This window comes from Bipolaris sorokiniana (genome assembly GCF_000338995.1).
Source record: "Bipolaris sorokiniana ND90Pr unplaced genomic scaffold COCSAscaffold_6, whole genome shotgun sequence".
Lineage (NCBI taxonomy): Eukaryota > Fungi > Ascomycota > Dothideomycetes > Pleosporales > Pleosporaceae > Bipolaris > Bipolaris sorokiniana.
The window spans coordinates 1483623-1498865 of record NW_006911900.1 but is presented as its reverse complement, the minus strand read 5'-3'; the positions used below and the strand labels follow the sequence as shown (position 1 = coordinate 1498865).

Below are 15243 nucleotides of genomic sequence, written 5' to 3'. Positions count from 1 at the left end.
TTATGGACGTCCACGTCAGAAGGTAATGATCAGTCGCGGGGCCTGGGGTCACGTGATGTGCCATCCCGCCAAGACAAGACATCCCGCCAAGCATGGGATGGCAATGGGATTAGGGATGGCATGCCATCACAGACATCCGCCAAGGAGCAAGAAAATGGGATGGACGGGATGGCAGGACTGGAAGCAATGAGGATATAAGGATGGATGGATTTCATTATTACTCTCGTTGTGGTCAACTCAAATTGTACTTTCTTACTAGTATCTTTACTTAACAAGATTGTCACAAGTTAGTCTATCAAATAGATTAGTCTTGTCAAACCCTCCTTAAGCACGCCAACTCCACTGCATCGCCAGACAAGCCTCACGGAACACTAACGTAATACTCACCTGCCTTAGTGCGGACCAGGATAGAGAAGTATAGACCCTTACCCCGTGTAACATATAGTTAGTTGTATGTAAAAAAATTGTATTTAAGATCATTATAGACTCATAAAGTAATTTGTGCAAAGCGTGGAAGGCAATGTATACCTGCTAATAGTGTCTTGTTTACTGTCTCTTGCATGCCTACTACAAGTTCCTGTCCCATTATTGTTTGCTGTAACCGTGTGAGACCCTCGCCTGCAAATACAGGCAAATGAGGTTGCCAAGGATGAAGCTCGTGCGCTTATCCGACATACTCGCACAAATCACGACATAACGTCGCATTAGCGAGTGTTGGTGGCGTCTGTTGAAACCGAGCCAGCAAGTGCTTAGCGTGGGGGCCGACTCCACTCGTCTCGGTAGTCAAAGCCGCGGAAGACGCGCTGCCCACGTGGATGAACGTAGTCTTTCGCCATATCGGAACAAGCTTGAAGCTGGTCATTCGACATTGATAGGGCTCAAGCTGCGCCCGCTCGTGTTGTTGCGCTGCCAGCAACTAGCGATATAGACATAACCTACAGGCATCTAACATAACGGCGAAGTTGGTCAAGTCCTCGATGCCTTGGAATGCGATATAGAAGTACTGTCAATTTCCATAGTTCCCCTGAAAGTTGTCGATGATTGCCAGCACCTTGGCACAGTCTACCAATATTTTTGGGACACCACGAACGATGTCAACACTTCCTCTAACACCCCCTTGCTTATGGCTTGCATATCTTAGATTAAAAGTTGGCCTTAAATGTATATTTAGACAGCTAAGATGAACAGATTGCAGCCCTACTCCAGCCGGAGCTACGTCGGAAAGGCTCCGAGTCGCTTAGTACCTACCGGTAATCCTAAGCGGGAGCTCGTTCTCTCCGCACCTTTCACGCATCGCCATAACTCTTCGTTTGATCCGAATGGTGGACTCCGAGAATGGCACACACAACTGGTTTCTGCGACTTCTGCTACGTGAACGTTTTGGGGGCGAAGAACTCATGGGGTTACCATCACCCAAGCGCATCGTCCCTTACGAGCTCTGCTCGCCGAGGCTGCACCTTCTGTAGTCTTCTGCATGAAGACGTTCTAATACATCGCTCGCTCCTACACAGACATGAGCACCAGAATACTAGCTTAAAGCGCTTTCTGCATGAGGATGTGGCGAGAGTCGACAAACTACAGCCAGGCCAGGGCTCGGTCGTATCTTTACACCGATGGAGTATCCGTAGCTTGGGACGTACCCGAGAGACTAAACACGAAGTGGTAATAACTTTTCGAATTGTACCAAGGCAACTCGATGATGAGAACAACGAGCATCAAAAGGGAAAGCCACGAACCTTTGGAATACCGGAACGAGATTTCTACTGTTTTCTCGAAGAAGAGGTTGATGGTTTATTGTCTGCCGCTGAGCTCGGCACGAGCACAAATCCTGCGTTCAATGGTGGTCAGCAGATCAAGGACTGGATTAGGGCCTGTGGTATTGGACACAAATACTGTCCTAAGCGCGCTGGCTCGGGGAGCAAGTTCATCCCCACACGACTACTACACATCGGCGGCCACCGTGCAGGGGATCGCCTGCGAGTAGTCAATACCAAGCTTAACAATGTCCAGGGACCTTACGTCACCTTAAGTCACTGTTGGGGTAAAGCTCCGTTAGTGACTCTGAACTCTAGTACTCTCGAAGAATTCATGCTTGTCGGTTTGCCGTGGCGTAAACTATCCAACAATTTTAAGCAGGCCATCGAGGTGGCGTGGTTCCTCGAAGTTGACTACATTTGGATTGATTCTCGTAAGCTCCCATTATAACGCCAAAGAGATAGTAGAAGCTGACATTGGCCTGGTTGATTCAGTCTGTATCATGGTACTATTATCATTCTTCCTGATAGGCCATGCTGACGACTGTATAGCAAGGAGACGCTGACGACTGGAAGCGCGAAAGCTCTCGGATGGAACAAGTGTATAGAAGCTCATTCTGCAACATCGCTGCTGCTGATTCAGCGGATGGTGCTGGAGGTCTTTTTCGCCAAAGAGAAGCGCGGGATGTCGTACCAGCTACTCTGGACCTCGATGACGTGTCTCATATCCTGGGTAAGCGACGGTGGGTAGTTATACGTGGCGATCTGTGGGATCAAGGCCTTCTCGAGAAGCCATTGTACAAACGCGGTTGGGTTTATCAAGGTCAGTGTCTCTGAGAAACTCCGAATGCTTGCCTAACAGTCTCCAGAGCGTATGCTTGCACCTAGGATCTTGCATTTCAGCAAACACCAGATCTTCTGGGATTGTACCGAGATGAGTGCTTGCGAAACTCTTCCGGCTGGGTTGCCTTTGCCTTTAGACCAGCAGTCAGCAAGGGATCGCCATTGGCGTGGGCGTCTACAGGAGAGTACAAGGGGTACGAAACTGCTTTCTGGGGTCAATGACGACTCGCTCGATGACCTATGGAGATCAACAGTAAGAGACTACACGAGTCTTGACCTCACTAATCAGACCGACAAACGTATGGCAATTTGGGGTGTGGTAAAAAGGCTTCGTGAAATACGAAGCGAAGAGTACGTTGCTGGAATGTGGGAGGGAGCTCTTGAGGAGCAGTTGGGTTGGAGAGTTGTAGACTGCACAACCAGTAAACGACCTTCGGAGCTGAACATAAACCCAACCTGGTCTTGGACTTCTATGCAAGGGACGGTATTGAACCCAGATAGATCGGCTCGGTGGCAAAGAAGCTACATTATTCGAGATCACGGTGGCGATAGGATCTGGTTTGACATTGGTGACCAAGGAATTCGACCAAGATTGCCGAGAAAAAGTTCGGAAAGCCCTAGCGATATGACAAGAGAACTGGACTTAATCAGCGAGAGGCGGCGTTCAAGTGCGACGACACGTACGGGCTCACAGCCAGACGTATTTGGATCTTTAGACGCTGCTCAAAACCCTCGCCCCCTGCTTAGGACAAGGACTTCATCGCCGCTACGAATGGAACACACTCCTCGTATACCTAGTTCGAAGCAAGGAACGCAATCTTCCAATGCACAGCAAAATTCACAGGCGTCTTCTGATGAACGACGCGAACTAGAGCCAACCCTGAAAAGTAATAAAATTGCAATGCAAGGCTTTCTACACGTAGGCCGTCTGAGCCAAAATCAACCCCGCTCATGGTCTTTGGAGATTTCCCACGCATTCGACGAGACCGATGAGATTGACGCGTTTCCCGATCTTGTCCCGAGTGTGGACGACCTCGAAACGGTGTTTGTTGTGCTTGCATTGACAGAACGCCCCAACAAGGTCGAAACAGATACCATGGCGGAAGAAGTTTGGTTTGAAGGTCATGGTATCTTATTACAAGAGGCAAACGAGCCTTGGTGCTTTCGGCGGACCGGTGCCCTTAACATTCGCCATCTGAGCTACAAGACTTGGCAACACCTTCGAACAACGAGCAGCAGCTTACCAGGCTCCATAATGGAGACGGACACAACTCCTTGCAAGAACTTTTACATAGAGTGAGATGCAGGATTACATGTCACAATTGCCACCTGATTAGCTGTCATCAATCGGGTCTGACTATGTTATCTCTAAGCCATGCAATGAAAACCAGTTAGATTTCTAGACAGGCAAAAAAGCAGAGAGATGCTGTGGAAGTGATAGACTATAAGCACACATAGTAAACTGGAGGCGACATGGTGGTTTCACAACGACACTCGTACATGTCCAAAGGTGTACTGTTCTACGGCACCTGGATAACTTTGGTACAAAGACCGCGGACCATCCCAGCTAACTCTTCCGGCTCAAGGATTGAGATGCATGTCACTCCTTACATACACTCCTCTATAGAGTGAAATGGCTCGATGTTACCAACATACGTGTCAAGCTATTCGTACGCTAAGCTGAAGTGTTTACTGCACTACTGCCGCCCGAAGTCTCCACACTTCAACTGAGAATGCGCCAGCACATTAGAGTTCAGTAAAAATCATATGAAGAGAAATTTGATGCATATTAGCGCTGTATATCACACTATTGACTTCCGACATAGATGTATTGTTTTGCAAGTAGCCAGATGGCAAGTAGGCATGTGTTGTGTATGCTCAAGCAAGCCTCTTTGCATCTTGAAGCATTTTGTATCTGCAGTAGCTCACAATGACGTCTACTCTATAAGATTTTGAACAACTCTACTCTGTCTACTGGAAGTCCAGACCCGTCTCTTCCGGCGGTGAAATTATTGGCGATGAAGAAAAGACCAATCCCAGCTCCATGAAAGAATCTGATGACTCACGCCTAGAGCTTGGTATTGATGATTGAAAAGCTGACAACTGCCGAGGTAACGTTGACTGAAATGTATGCGACTTGGGGACCTTGGACGTCGGCAATTGTGCATACGCCCAAATCAAGTCCTCGTTGTATTCTTCGTTCACAAACAACCAGAAAAGGCGATGACACGCTGCAATCGTGGATTCTCGACCGAGAAATGGCGGGGCAATGATCGTGAGATATCCATTCGCGGACTCCACCACATCTTCTGGACTGCGAGATGGCATTATACTCATGCGTGGATTGCGAGTTCGCTCTCGCAGTAGGTTGGCAAGGCGGGATAGGGGCAAACCTGGAACCGCATCTCCTTTCCTGCCCACTGCTGCAATAGTCTTGAGAGCTACCGAACCGCTGTTAGCCGATTGTTGCTTGATCGTTTTGATCGCGGTGTTGAAATGAGCTTGGATATTTCTCGGTATACGTTTTGGCATGAGATCGAGGGCCTCAGGGGAAGGCAGGCTGTGAATTCTGTCAACGGCAAGCTTTGCTTGCAGAATACTTCCGTCAACATAACGTGCGATTTTTTGTATCCAATCATGACCTTTGTTACCGTGCATGGTATTGCTAAAGGCGAGCCCGAACGACGATAACGGAGGTTCTGATGGATCCTCCAAGGTCATGAATCCTAGATCACCATGCTCCCTTTCGAGATCCCATGCTAGGTACTCTGCCATGGCATCGTCAGACATGCCATCGAGCGTCAGAGTGTAATAATCTGGGGCCTTCCAAGTACCTACCGAATCGCTGATTATGGAGTTAGATAATGTTATTGTCATGGCTCATATTTCATCTGGGTATTTTCCAGGGCGAACTGTACTTACCACTGCTGACAAGGAGTGTCTTCCCTCTTGCAATTAATACAAATATCCTTTTGCTGGCATTTAGAGCAGCGCCAAAAAACCTGGAGGGGCGAGTCTTGCGGGTGATAATCGCACCAAATGATGATTGCTGGTTCATGCCTGGGCAATCGTGACGTGACAAGTATCTTCAGTCCCTCATCCTGCAGGATATTGAACTGTTGCTGTACCAGTTCCCGTAGCGCTGGACTGCACTGGTCTAGATGGTCGATGATAAGCACCACATCTCCCTTTCTGACCAACTCCGCAGTCCTTAAGCGGAGTGCTTGTGCAATAGAGTTAATCCGTTTCGAAACTCTCTGCCCTGTGCGCAGCAATTCCTTATATGCGCCGTACGCCACATTTGTCGCAGGATCGACATCGCAGCTAGGAGGCGACACTTGGTTGTATATCGTATCCAAGAGATCCTCTAGAAAGGCAAGTTCATTCTCGATTCTGTGATGGTTGATGAAGATGTTGGCAAGCTGGAAGGTCTGCTCTTCTGAAGCCCATATGCTTTCTCTCAAGCGTTTGGCTACTAGTGCTGCGAACGTTGTCTGACTATGCCATGAGCATCTTCGTCAGCGCTCTAGACAGAGACTGACCTTTCCGGCCCCCGGCCCGCCAACAACATGGAGTTGCCAATGGTCTTTACACTGTAGCCACTCGACAAAGAGCTCGCTGGCAAGTATACTATCAAATAGTTGTTCGTAGATGTCGGACGTGATAGGGAAAGACTCTTGGATCGCTATGTGAACGACCATGTCTCGTGCAAAGACGTCGCCATCATCTTTACTTGTGGTCTGCCCAATAGCGAACATGCTGTTTCGACGAGTGAAGCTCCACTGATCGAGCCGTATTGACCTCAACAAAGCTGCGTCCTGAGAACCTAAAATCTATTGTGTAAATGCACGTGTCCTCGCAATGAGTGTGACCGAGTTGTGGCAGGTCAAGTGATGTACAGCCTAGATCAGGCTGACTGCATAATATCGATTTCCCATAGATGGCGTACGTAGAATGGGGAAGGTTAGCGTTGCGGAGCCCCTGTTAGAATCAACTTGGGGGCCAAGTTTGGGGGCCAAGTTTGGGGGCCAACTTCACCTTTAGAGGCAAGTATCCAGCTGACGGCGAAGATTGACCGGTCGTGTAAGGATCTTGGAGCAAATTTGCACACACCGATGGGCTTGTATCACCGTAGTTTGCATTGACCTCATAAATGCTACATAACGGTCTTGGCAATACTTAGTTGGTACGCCCCGTCACGAAGCGACCTCGCAGGCAGTGCGCGCAGCTGCCTTACAGCCCCAAACATAATTTCTCCATGACATGGTCCCCTGCAGGTGGCTTCTTCAATGTGCTGCATTAAGACTGCTGAGTAACAGGGCTACTCGGGCGAGCATGCAGCCTTACTAAATATGATCCCTTTCCCGCAATGAACTTGACGACTCCATCCCAGACGACTTGCCATCACCACCTTCGAGATGCTGTTCCGAACATCAGCCCTCTCGGTAGCGGTGTTAAGTAGTATACATCTCTCAGATGCGCTATCGATATCGACGCCCGACAGTCCTTACAATAAGATTCGTGCCCGCCAGGAAGATACCGAAAACCCAGAAGCGAGTGCTTGCGGCTATATCATCGACGCCGTCAATGATGGATACGCTTACCACTATGCATACGATGCATACTCTTGTCTGACCAGTGTACCTTTCAACCCTGCTGTTGCCACTCGCTTCATCACGTACATCAACGACACTGTGCAGTTTCAAAGCACTCTTGCATATCTCCGGGAACCCCCAGCTGAATATCAGCAGCCCGCTGTCGACATTCTGTCAGGATTGACACAAATTCAGAACAATATCACGGCACAGGTCTACAAGAACCAATATCAATTCGAGGTTGACGTACAGAATTTGCTGGATAGAGCTCATGATGGCCACATGTACCTGAGAGGCGGCATTATGGCGGCTTTCTCCTTCCTCGCGCCGTATTCCATCACCGCTGCCTCGCCGGACGGTGCAAGTCTACCGAAGCTCTACATCACAGACGACCTAGTAAAAAGCCGAGACGAAGGTTGGACGCCTTCTGCAATCGCTACAATCAATAGCATGGATGCTGTCGAGTACGTCACAAAATTGGCAAGCATCAATGCCGTTGGTGGCATAGAACCAAATGCCGACTGGAACCAATTGTTCTACACACCCGCCCTGGCCATCCAGGGATCCGGTGGTATCTGGGACAGTGGCGTACGCTTTTATCCAGGAGACGAAATTGAGCTGGTCATGGAGAACGGAACCGACTACATTGATTACTGGCTTGCGCTCTGGAAGGAGCCGTACAAGACTGGCCCACTCACGACTGGCGGAGATCTCTACAACTACTTCGTTCTGAACCTCTTGCCCGCCTCGTATGACCCGAGCGGAAGCTTTTACAACCCAGCATATGCTCCCGCTGAAGATCCCGTGAACACAACTGAACCTGTTGTCGTGCCTACACCTGAGCAGTCTTGGACTAGCATATCTAGCGGAGCATATCCCAATCCTGATGTTCGACAAGAGGGTCTCGCAGTTGTCACCGATGGCATTATTTCCGGCTACTTCCTACCGCAGGTCAATGCTGCGACACTCAGCATCCCTTCGTTTGCACAATACTCTGACTCCATCGGGGACTTTAGCAGTGCTGTAGGAGACTTCATCAGCAATACAACCAAACAAGGCTTGAAGAGAGTTGTGATAGACCTTCAGCAGAACACCGGTGGTACCGTGGAGCTTGCCTTTAGCACTTTTAAGAGATTTTTTCCGAACGTGGATCCCTATGCAGGAAGCAGGCGCCGAAATCATCATCTCGGAGGCATTATCGGCGAAGCATACACATCGTACTTCAATAGTCTTGATCCTAGTGATCCTGATTATGAATACTTTCTGGCTGCTGAATGGGTGGCTACGTCCAGACTCAACGCTGCAACAGGCCAAAACTTCACTAGCTGGGCTGAATACACAGGACCTGTACTGGAAAAGGGCGATTCCTTCTCGCTCACAGTATGTTACCAGCCAGTTCTTATGCAATAGTTAGATCTAACAGAGGCTAGGAGCGTTATAATCTTTCGAACTCTGCGTTCACTTCAGCTTTGTTCGAAGGCTGGGTGCCGTTGGGTTATTCTCCTGATAGTCCCCTGGAATACACGACTCCACCATTCGCGCCTGAAAATATTGTCATAGTAAGTATTATGGCTTATAATCAATTACTAAGGCTGACAAGTATTAGTTGACAGATGGAGCTTGTTCATCCACATGCGCTCTTCTGGTCGAGATGTTCAAGCAGGTCGGTGTTCGAACCATTGCAGTAGGTGGACGTCCAGCCACCGGTCCCATGCAAGCTGTAGGAGGTATGTTCAAGAGTGCTGGAATACGCCACTATATCACCACTGACGCACATTGCTTTAGGAAATCGTGGTGCCGCAGTTTACTCCGCTGATAGAATCGACTATGACCTCGATATCATCACATATCCTGGGTTCAATGTCGACAATGCCACATTGGCCACTGTTCCTCAGCTCACCGACGATGGCTACCGAGATTCTGGTGTCTTCACAGCAGCCTTTGGCATCAACCTCAGGGACCAGGTCCGACCCAACGATACAGAGCCGCTCCAATTCAAATACGAACCCGCCGATTGCCGCATCTTCTACACCCTAGCAAATGTGTTCAACTACACCCGCTTGTGGTCTGATGCTGTCACAGCCATCTTTGACGACAATTCAAAGTGTGTCTCAGGCTCCACAGGCTTTTCGAGCTCAAACAAGACTGCGCCAGAACCTGCGCCAGCCGCACCAGCTCCACTCAGTCTCGACACCGCCCAGCCTGATGCTGCAATAGACAGTGAGGACCTCGATGAGTCAGGCGGTCCGCAAAACGCAGGAGCGCCTGCACAGAGCTTCACCATCGACTACTGCTCGCCCACTGGAACCTGTGCATTTCCCCATGTCCAGCGATGCGAAACTGTTACAGCGACCATCTGCGGCACCCCCGGCAAATACCAATTATGTCTCCCACAGACACAAGACCCAAGCTTGTGTGACCCTGCAGTTGCAGAGTGGGAGCAAACTTTTGTCGAGGCAGGGCGTGGTAATCTCAAGCGAAGAGCTCTGCCTTCTTCTTTGGTGCCACAGAGGAGGCCTCCTCCTTCCACAAGCGAGCCAGTGGGTGGAGCGCCTGCGTCGGGCCTCAGGGCTGGTGTGACGAGAGCCAATGAACCGCGGCTACAAGTCAAGAAGTATGGGCATTGTAGGCCGAAGAAAGGTAAGAACTTGAAGACTCGGAGATGCCGTAATGGATAAGTACTTGAGACGATGTAATATATCCAGGCTGGGTGGCCAAAGCCTGTGGAGACTGCTGCATACACCGTAATATCACTAGAAGTATAATATATATGTATACATCACCTCGACTCTCCTTATGTCCGCGTGATGCACGTCAAGGGCATTTGTAGAGTAACTTCATCGATATCTGCAAATCTTGCTTACTTCAGGTTTATCCCTTTGTCTACTCACCCTCTTCTCCAAACCCATCACTCACATTAGTAGGACTAATGCTTATCCCATCAATGAATACTCTTCGATTTGGCGTTCACTTCGGGTAAAGGTCAGCAATACCATTCTGGAGGATGTTAACATGAAAAAAAGATACGCAATGACACGGTTGGTAACCACTGGCAAGGTTTGGCCTTGGCATGAACCTGAATGCTGTTAGCAGTAACTCGATATGTGGCAAATCGGACAAGTGAACTAATTCTCAGTTTCCAATGGTCCTATATACTAGAATGATCTTTTTATAGAAACATATGTTCTCAAGGAACAAATGTACTAGCGATCTCTGGATGTTGGAAGGGTACTCACGTGAAGCATCACGTGATGTTATCGATATCCCAAACCTAGCTTGACACTACCCCACGGATAGAATGGATAGAACATAACTACTTTGCACCCACTTTGCACCTACTGGAGGGGCTCTGGCTAAAAAAGAAAAGAAGAAAAACTACAAAGAAGTGGTATTTCAGTTTTACTTCAGATAAAGCTCTAGTTACGTGAGAGCGTGGGTGTGAAGTTCGTTTCTCGCAACCATATATAAGAGTGATGATGGTACATCTTGAACTCCGCTAGCAACACGCCATGGTCTTCAACTCACCTTTTGGTGCCTCTACCTCTAAACCCGGCCATGGATCTATCATCATCAATTTGTTATCCCAAGACAAGCCAGTCCTTGGGACAGTCTCGTATCAATATCCACTCAAGCTAGTTGCGCCAGACCCTCTGCCACCACCAAGCCATGACGACCAGGGAAACAGCAAGACTGGGCCTCCAATTCCAAGTCTGATACACACAGTCTTCCTACTCACCTACGGCGGTGGCATTGTCGCCGGGGACAGTATCGACTTGGAGGTCAAATTGGATAGCAAGGCTCGGCTCATCCTGTTAACCCAAGGCTCGACCAAGATCTTCAAGACACCCAGTCCAGAGCTGGTCTCGCAACAACACATGACAGTGCATCTGAAACACGATTCTGCCTTGGTCTATCTTCCAGACCCGGTCCAGCCATTTGCCCACACAGCTTTTTCCCAATCCCAGATCTATCATCTCGACAAAGGCCAAGGCAATATTTGTGTGTGCGACTGGGTCACGAGTGGTCGCTCTGCACGGGGGGAGAATTGGGACATTTTCGAGTACAAGAGCCGGAATGAAGTGTGGACACTCGACGAGGCAGGGAAGAAGAGGCTTCTTGTACGGGACAACCTGATTCTAGACAAACATGGTAGAACTGGGATGCCGCTCGCCTCACGCATGGACAATTACTCTGTCTTCGGTACCGTGATTATTCGCGGACCAGTTTTCTCGTCACTCTCCAAGTTCTTCTTGGACGAATTCGAGGCACTGCCGCGTATTGGTGGTAGAAATTGGGGGGACAGCGTGCAGCCCGAACTCCTGCCACACGAGCAAAGGCGATATACAAGGCAGCAGAGAGAAAAGGCGGATGGTCTGATATGGAGTGCAGCAAATGTCAGGGGCTTTGTGCTGGTCAAGTTTGCAAGCAGGGAGGTTGAGGGCTCAAGGAATTGGTTGAGGGACATGATCAAGGAAGAGAACTCGGTGCCGAGGCTCTTTGGGGAGAGAGCGCTGTTGTGCTTGAAATGAGACGTGCATGAGGAATGAACAACTAGACAGCAGCCAGATAGCAGAAGTCATTCATCCGACATGTTGCGCTGTCTAGTCCATGTGTTGTCCGTCTTGAGTTGGCGAGACGACTGGAGGGGAGCCCTGGAGCTGCCCCACGCGGGCGCATGGCCCAAGCACCTTTGCTCAGCGCACCGAAAGTCGAGTGTGACGTGCATAGCCGCCTCTTCGAGAGCGTGCAACGTTGCCAACCGTGTGTGATAGCAAGACACCAGATCCTATGCTACACCAAATCCCTATCCTCGCCCTCTCGTCGTCGCAAACATGAGCGGCAGGCTCGTTGCGGGCCGCCTTGCCCCCCTCGCACGCCGTTCACCGCTCCTCACTCCACGCTTCTACACTACACATTCGCTCCCTGCCGGCGGACTCTTGCGAAATGAGGCCGCGCTCAGGCTTGTGAAGCGCCGGCCATGGCCCCTCGGTAGCTACGCACTGCACAATGTCCCTGCCACGCGATCGATATCTTTTGCAAGAGTGATACCCAAACTCGTGGGCAAGTTTGCGACTGTGGGTGCCGCCACCGGAGGGGCTATCATCGCTGGTGCCTCGTATATCCAGTACCAGGCAGGCCAGGCAGGCACCTTTGCAATCGACCTCTTCCACCGCACCAAGGACGGCGCCAGCGAGTTGGCTGGCGGGGCAATTAATACTGCAAATGGATTCTTTGATCAGATAGAGAAGGGGTTCAAGTCGACTAAGGACGAACTTGAGAACGTACAATACCCGGAATGGCTACAAAAAATTCTCGCCAAAGATGATTCAGGTGACGCAGGAGGCAATGGTGGTGGTAGAGGTCCGGAGGAGCCCAAACAGGGCGGCTCTGGCACTGCCGCAGCCGGTGCATCAGCTGCTGCTGCTTTTGGATACTCTCAGGAAGACGACGGTGATGAGGACAGACAAAACGGAGAAAAGATTGCGCGGGACGAGCAAATGATGATGCTCACCAAGAAGATGATTGAGATACGTGGACTGCTACAGACTGTGGGACAATCCGAATCACTCACACTGCCGTCCATTGTTGTCATTGGATCACAGTCCTCCGGAAAGAGTTCGGTCCTCGAGGCTATCGTTGGCCATGAGTTCCTCCCCAAGGGCCACAACATGGTTACCCGTCGACCCATTGAGCTGACGCTCGTCAATACCCCTGACGCGCGTGCAGAATACTGCGAGTTCCCTGCTATTGGACTAGGCAAGGTGACGGACTTTGGTCAGGTCCAGAAGACACTGACAGACCTCAATCTCGCTGTACCGGCCAGCGACTGTGTGTCCGACGACCCCATTCAGCTGAGGATTTACTCACCAAACGTGCCAGATCTCTCCTTGATCGACCTTCCAGGGTATATCCAGGTCGTTGGCCGGGACCAGCCGCCACAACTCAAGGAGAAGATTGCCCAGCTTTGCGACAAGTATATCAGGGCACCCAACGTCATTCTCGCCATTTCAGCGGCCGACGTAGATCTGGCCAACAGCACCGCGCTGCGAGCATCGAGGAGAGTGGACCCCCGTGGTGAGAGGACCATTGGCGTAATTACAAAGATGGATCTTGTAGATGCCGACCGTGGCGCTAGCCTGCTGAACGACCAAAAGTATGCTCTCCGTCTGGGATATGTTGGAGTCGTGTGCCGTGTACCCCCTGGCGCAGGTGGCTCTAAGCTCTTCAGCCGCGGCAACGGCAACATCTCTAACGCCATCACAAAGAACGAGAATGCATACTTTTCATCACACCCCGAGTTCTCTGAACGGCCAGAGCTCGCCGTGGGTACTCAGAACCTCAAGAAGAAGCTCATGCATGTGCTTGAACAGACCATGGCTGGCAGTCTTAAGACGACTAGCGAGGCTATTCAAAGAGAGCTTGAAGAGGCAAGGTACGAGTACAAGGTGCAGTACAATGAACGACCTATTAGCGCCGAGTCGTACCTGGCCGAGTCACTCGATGCATTCAAGCACTCATTCCGCGGCTTTACAGAACAGTTCGGTCGCCAACAAGTTCGGGACCTACTCAAGCACGAGCTAGATCAACAAGTACTTAACTTGCTTGCACAACGCTACTGGAACAGGCCTTTTGATGACCTCAACGTTCCATTTCCAGAAACCGATCCTCTGAGCAACCTTGTAAAGGCAGACATCGATGGAGAGGACCAGATCTGGCGAATCAAGCTCGACAGCTCCAGCGCTGCCCTGACAAAGCTTGGTGTTGGACGGTTGGCGACCAATGTTGTTGCAAGCGCACTTCAAGCTCACATTGACCGTCTCATCACAAACTCACGCTTTGCCGCGCACCCTTTTGCTCGACAAGCTATTACCGACGCGTCGAACTCTATACTTAAAGACCTCTCTTATGATATTTCGGATGAGCTAGAGATTTGCATCAAACCGTACAAATACCGGATTGAAGTCGAGGACAACGAATGGGCCAAGGGCCGAGAGAACGTGACTGCGGTGCTCAAAGAAGAATTAAAGGTTGTAGAAGCAGCCGTCAAGCAACTCGAGGACCAAGTTGGTGGCCGCAAGAAAGTCAGAGATGTCATGACCTTTATCGACCGCGTGCGAAGCGGCCAGGTTGTCTTGGAAGGCGATGGTGTTGGTGGAGCTGGTGGCTTCAGTTCTGCACTTCTAGCAAAGGGTACGTCCCTAAAGTTTCTCACGTTAACACAGATATACTAACGATTCCATCAGGCCGTGAAGCAGTCTTCCTCCGCGACCGCATCGACGTGCTCAAACTCCGCCTCACAGCCATCAAGAGCAAACAATGCGCCAGCAAAAAGAACAAATACCACTGCCCAGAAGTCTTCCTTGATGCTGTTGCAGACAAACTAACCACAACCGCGGACCTCTTCCTCGACGCTGAATTGCTCTCAAAATTCTACTACATTGTAAGCTCTTCCTCCCTCCCCCCTTTCCCACTCATCTAACCTTTCTTTGCTATAGTTCCCCCGCGAACTCGACGCGCGCCTCGGCCGCGGCCTCTCACAAGACGAAATCGAGCGTTTCGCAAAGGAAGATCCAAAGATCAAGCGTCATCTCGATGTCGTGCGTCGCAAAGACCTGCTCGAGCATGTGCTCAAGGAGATGGAAGGGCTGCGTCAGTTGGAGCAGAGGGAGAAGCGTATGATGGGTCGTAGGGAGGAGAGGGGGGATCGCGAGAGGAGGAAGAAGGGGTGGAGTATGTTTTAGATTCCATTGCTCTTCTGTGTTCCCAGGGTAGAGCTTTTTCTTTTCTTTTCTTGACGTTGAAATGAGGAATAAGACGGAAAACATGCTTGATATGATGACGGTGGCGAGGAGAGGAAATACATGTACCACACGGCCTCTTATTACTCTTTTTTTTATTTTCTCAACTCCCCACAGTGTGCGCCGTTGTACACATGTATATCAAAAGTTACCGCTTTATAAACTGTATGGCACTCATGGTGTATGCAATACTCGTGTGTGTAAAAACTGTTCTTGTCCATGTGCTAAAAAAAAAGGGGGGGGAGGGGGGAT

At 50.1% G+C, this 15243-nt stretch overlaps 5 protein-coding genes across 5 annotated transcripts; 4 read left to right on the top strand and 1 right to left on the bottom strand.

The window, feature by feature from the left end:
• Window positions 1-1335: 1335 nt before the first annotated feature.
• Window positions 1336-4113, top strand: COCSADRAFT_181104 (uncharacterized protein; the record flags this gene model as incomplete). Its single annotated transcript, XM_007701447.1, has 4 exons — window positions 1336-2188; window positions 2250-2260; window positions 2307-2577; window positions 2624-4113. The coding sequence occupies 4 exons, from the start codon at window positions 1336-1338 to the stop codon at window positions 3895-3897; spliced, it is 2409 nt and encodes an 802-aa protein (XP_007699637.1). The 3' UTR covers window positions 3898-4113.
• A 257-nt stretch (window positions 4114-4370) lies between these two features.
• COCSADRAFT_116637 (uncharacterized protein) lies at window positions 4371-6411 on the bottom strand. Its single transcript, XM_007701446.1, has 3 exons — window positions 6140-6411; window positions 5520-6091; window positions 4371-5442 (listed from the first exon to the last, which is right to left on the bottom strand). The coding sequence occupies exons 1-3, from the start codon at window positions 6353-6355 to the stop codon at window positions 4569-4571; spliced, it is 1662 nt and encodes a 553-aa protein (XP_007699636.1). The 5' UTR covers window positions 6356-6411; the 3' UTR covers window positions 4371-4568.
• Window positions 6412-6979: 568 nt separating this feature from the next.
• COCSADRAFT_141779 (uncharacterized protein) lies at window positions 6980-9952 on the top strand. Its single transcript, XM_007701445.1, has 4 exons — window positions 6980-8572; window positions 8623-8751; window positions 8799-8919; window positions 8978-9952. The coding sequence occupies exons 1-4, from the start codon at window positions 7016-7018 to the stop codon at window positions 9868-9870; spliced, it is 2700 nt and encodes an 899-aa protein (XP_007699635.1). The 5' UTR covers window positions 6980-7015; the 3' UTR covers window positions 9871-9952.
• A 563-nt stretch (window positions 9953-10515) lies between these two features.
• On the top strand, window positions 10516-11875 carry COCSADRAFT_318617 (uncharacterized protein). The gene has a single exon (XM_007701444.1). The coding sequence runs from the start codon at window positions 10702-10704 to the stop codon at window positions 11719-11721; it is 1020 nt and encodes a 339-aa protein (XP_007699634.1). The 5' UTR covers window positions 10516-10701; the 3' UTR covers window positions 11722-11875.
• Window positions 11876-11895: 20 nt separating this feature from the next.
• On the top strand, window positions 11896-15174 carry COCSADRAFT_116628 (uncharacterized protein). The gene is made up of 3 exons (XM_007701443.1): window positions 11896-14383; window positions 14437-14633; window positions 14689-15174. Exons 1-3 carry the CDS (start codon window positions 12025-12027, stop codon window positions 14932-14934), a joined length of 2802 nt encoding a protein of 933 aa, XP_007699633.1. The 5' UTR covers window positions 11896-12024; the 3' UTR covers window positions 14935-15174.
• Window positions 15175-15243: the final 69 nt, after the last annotated feature.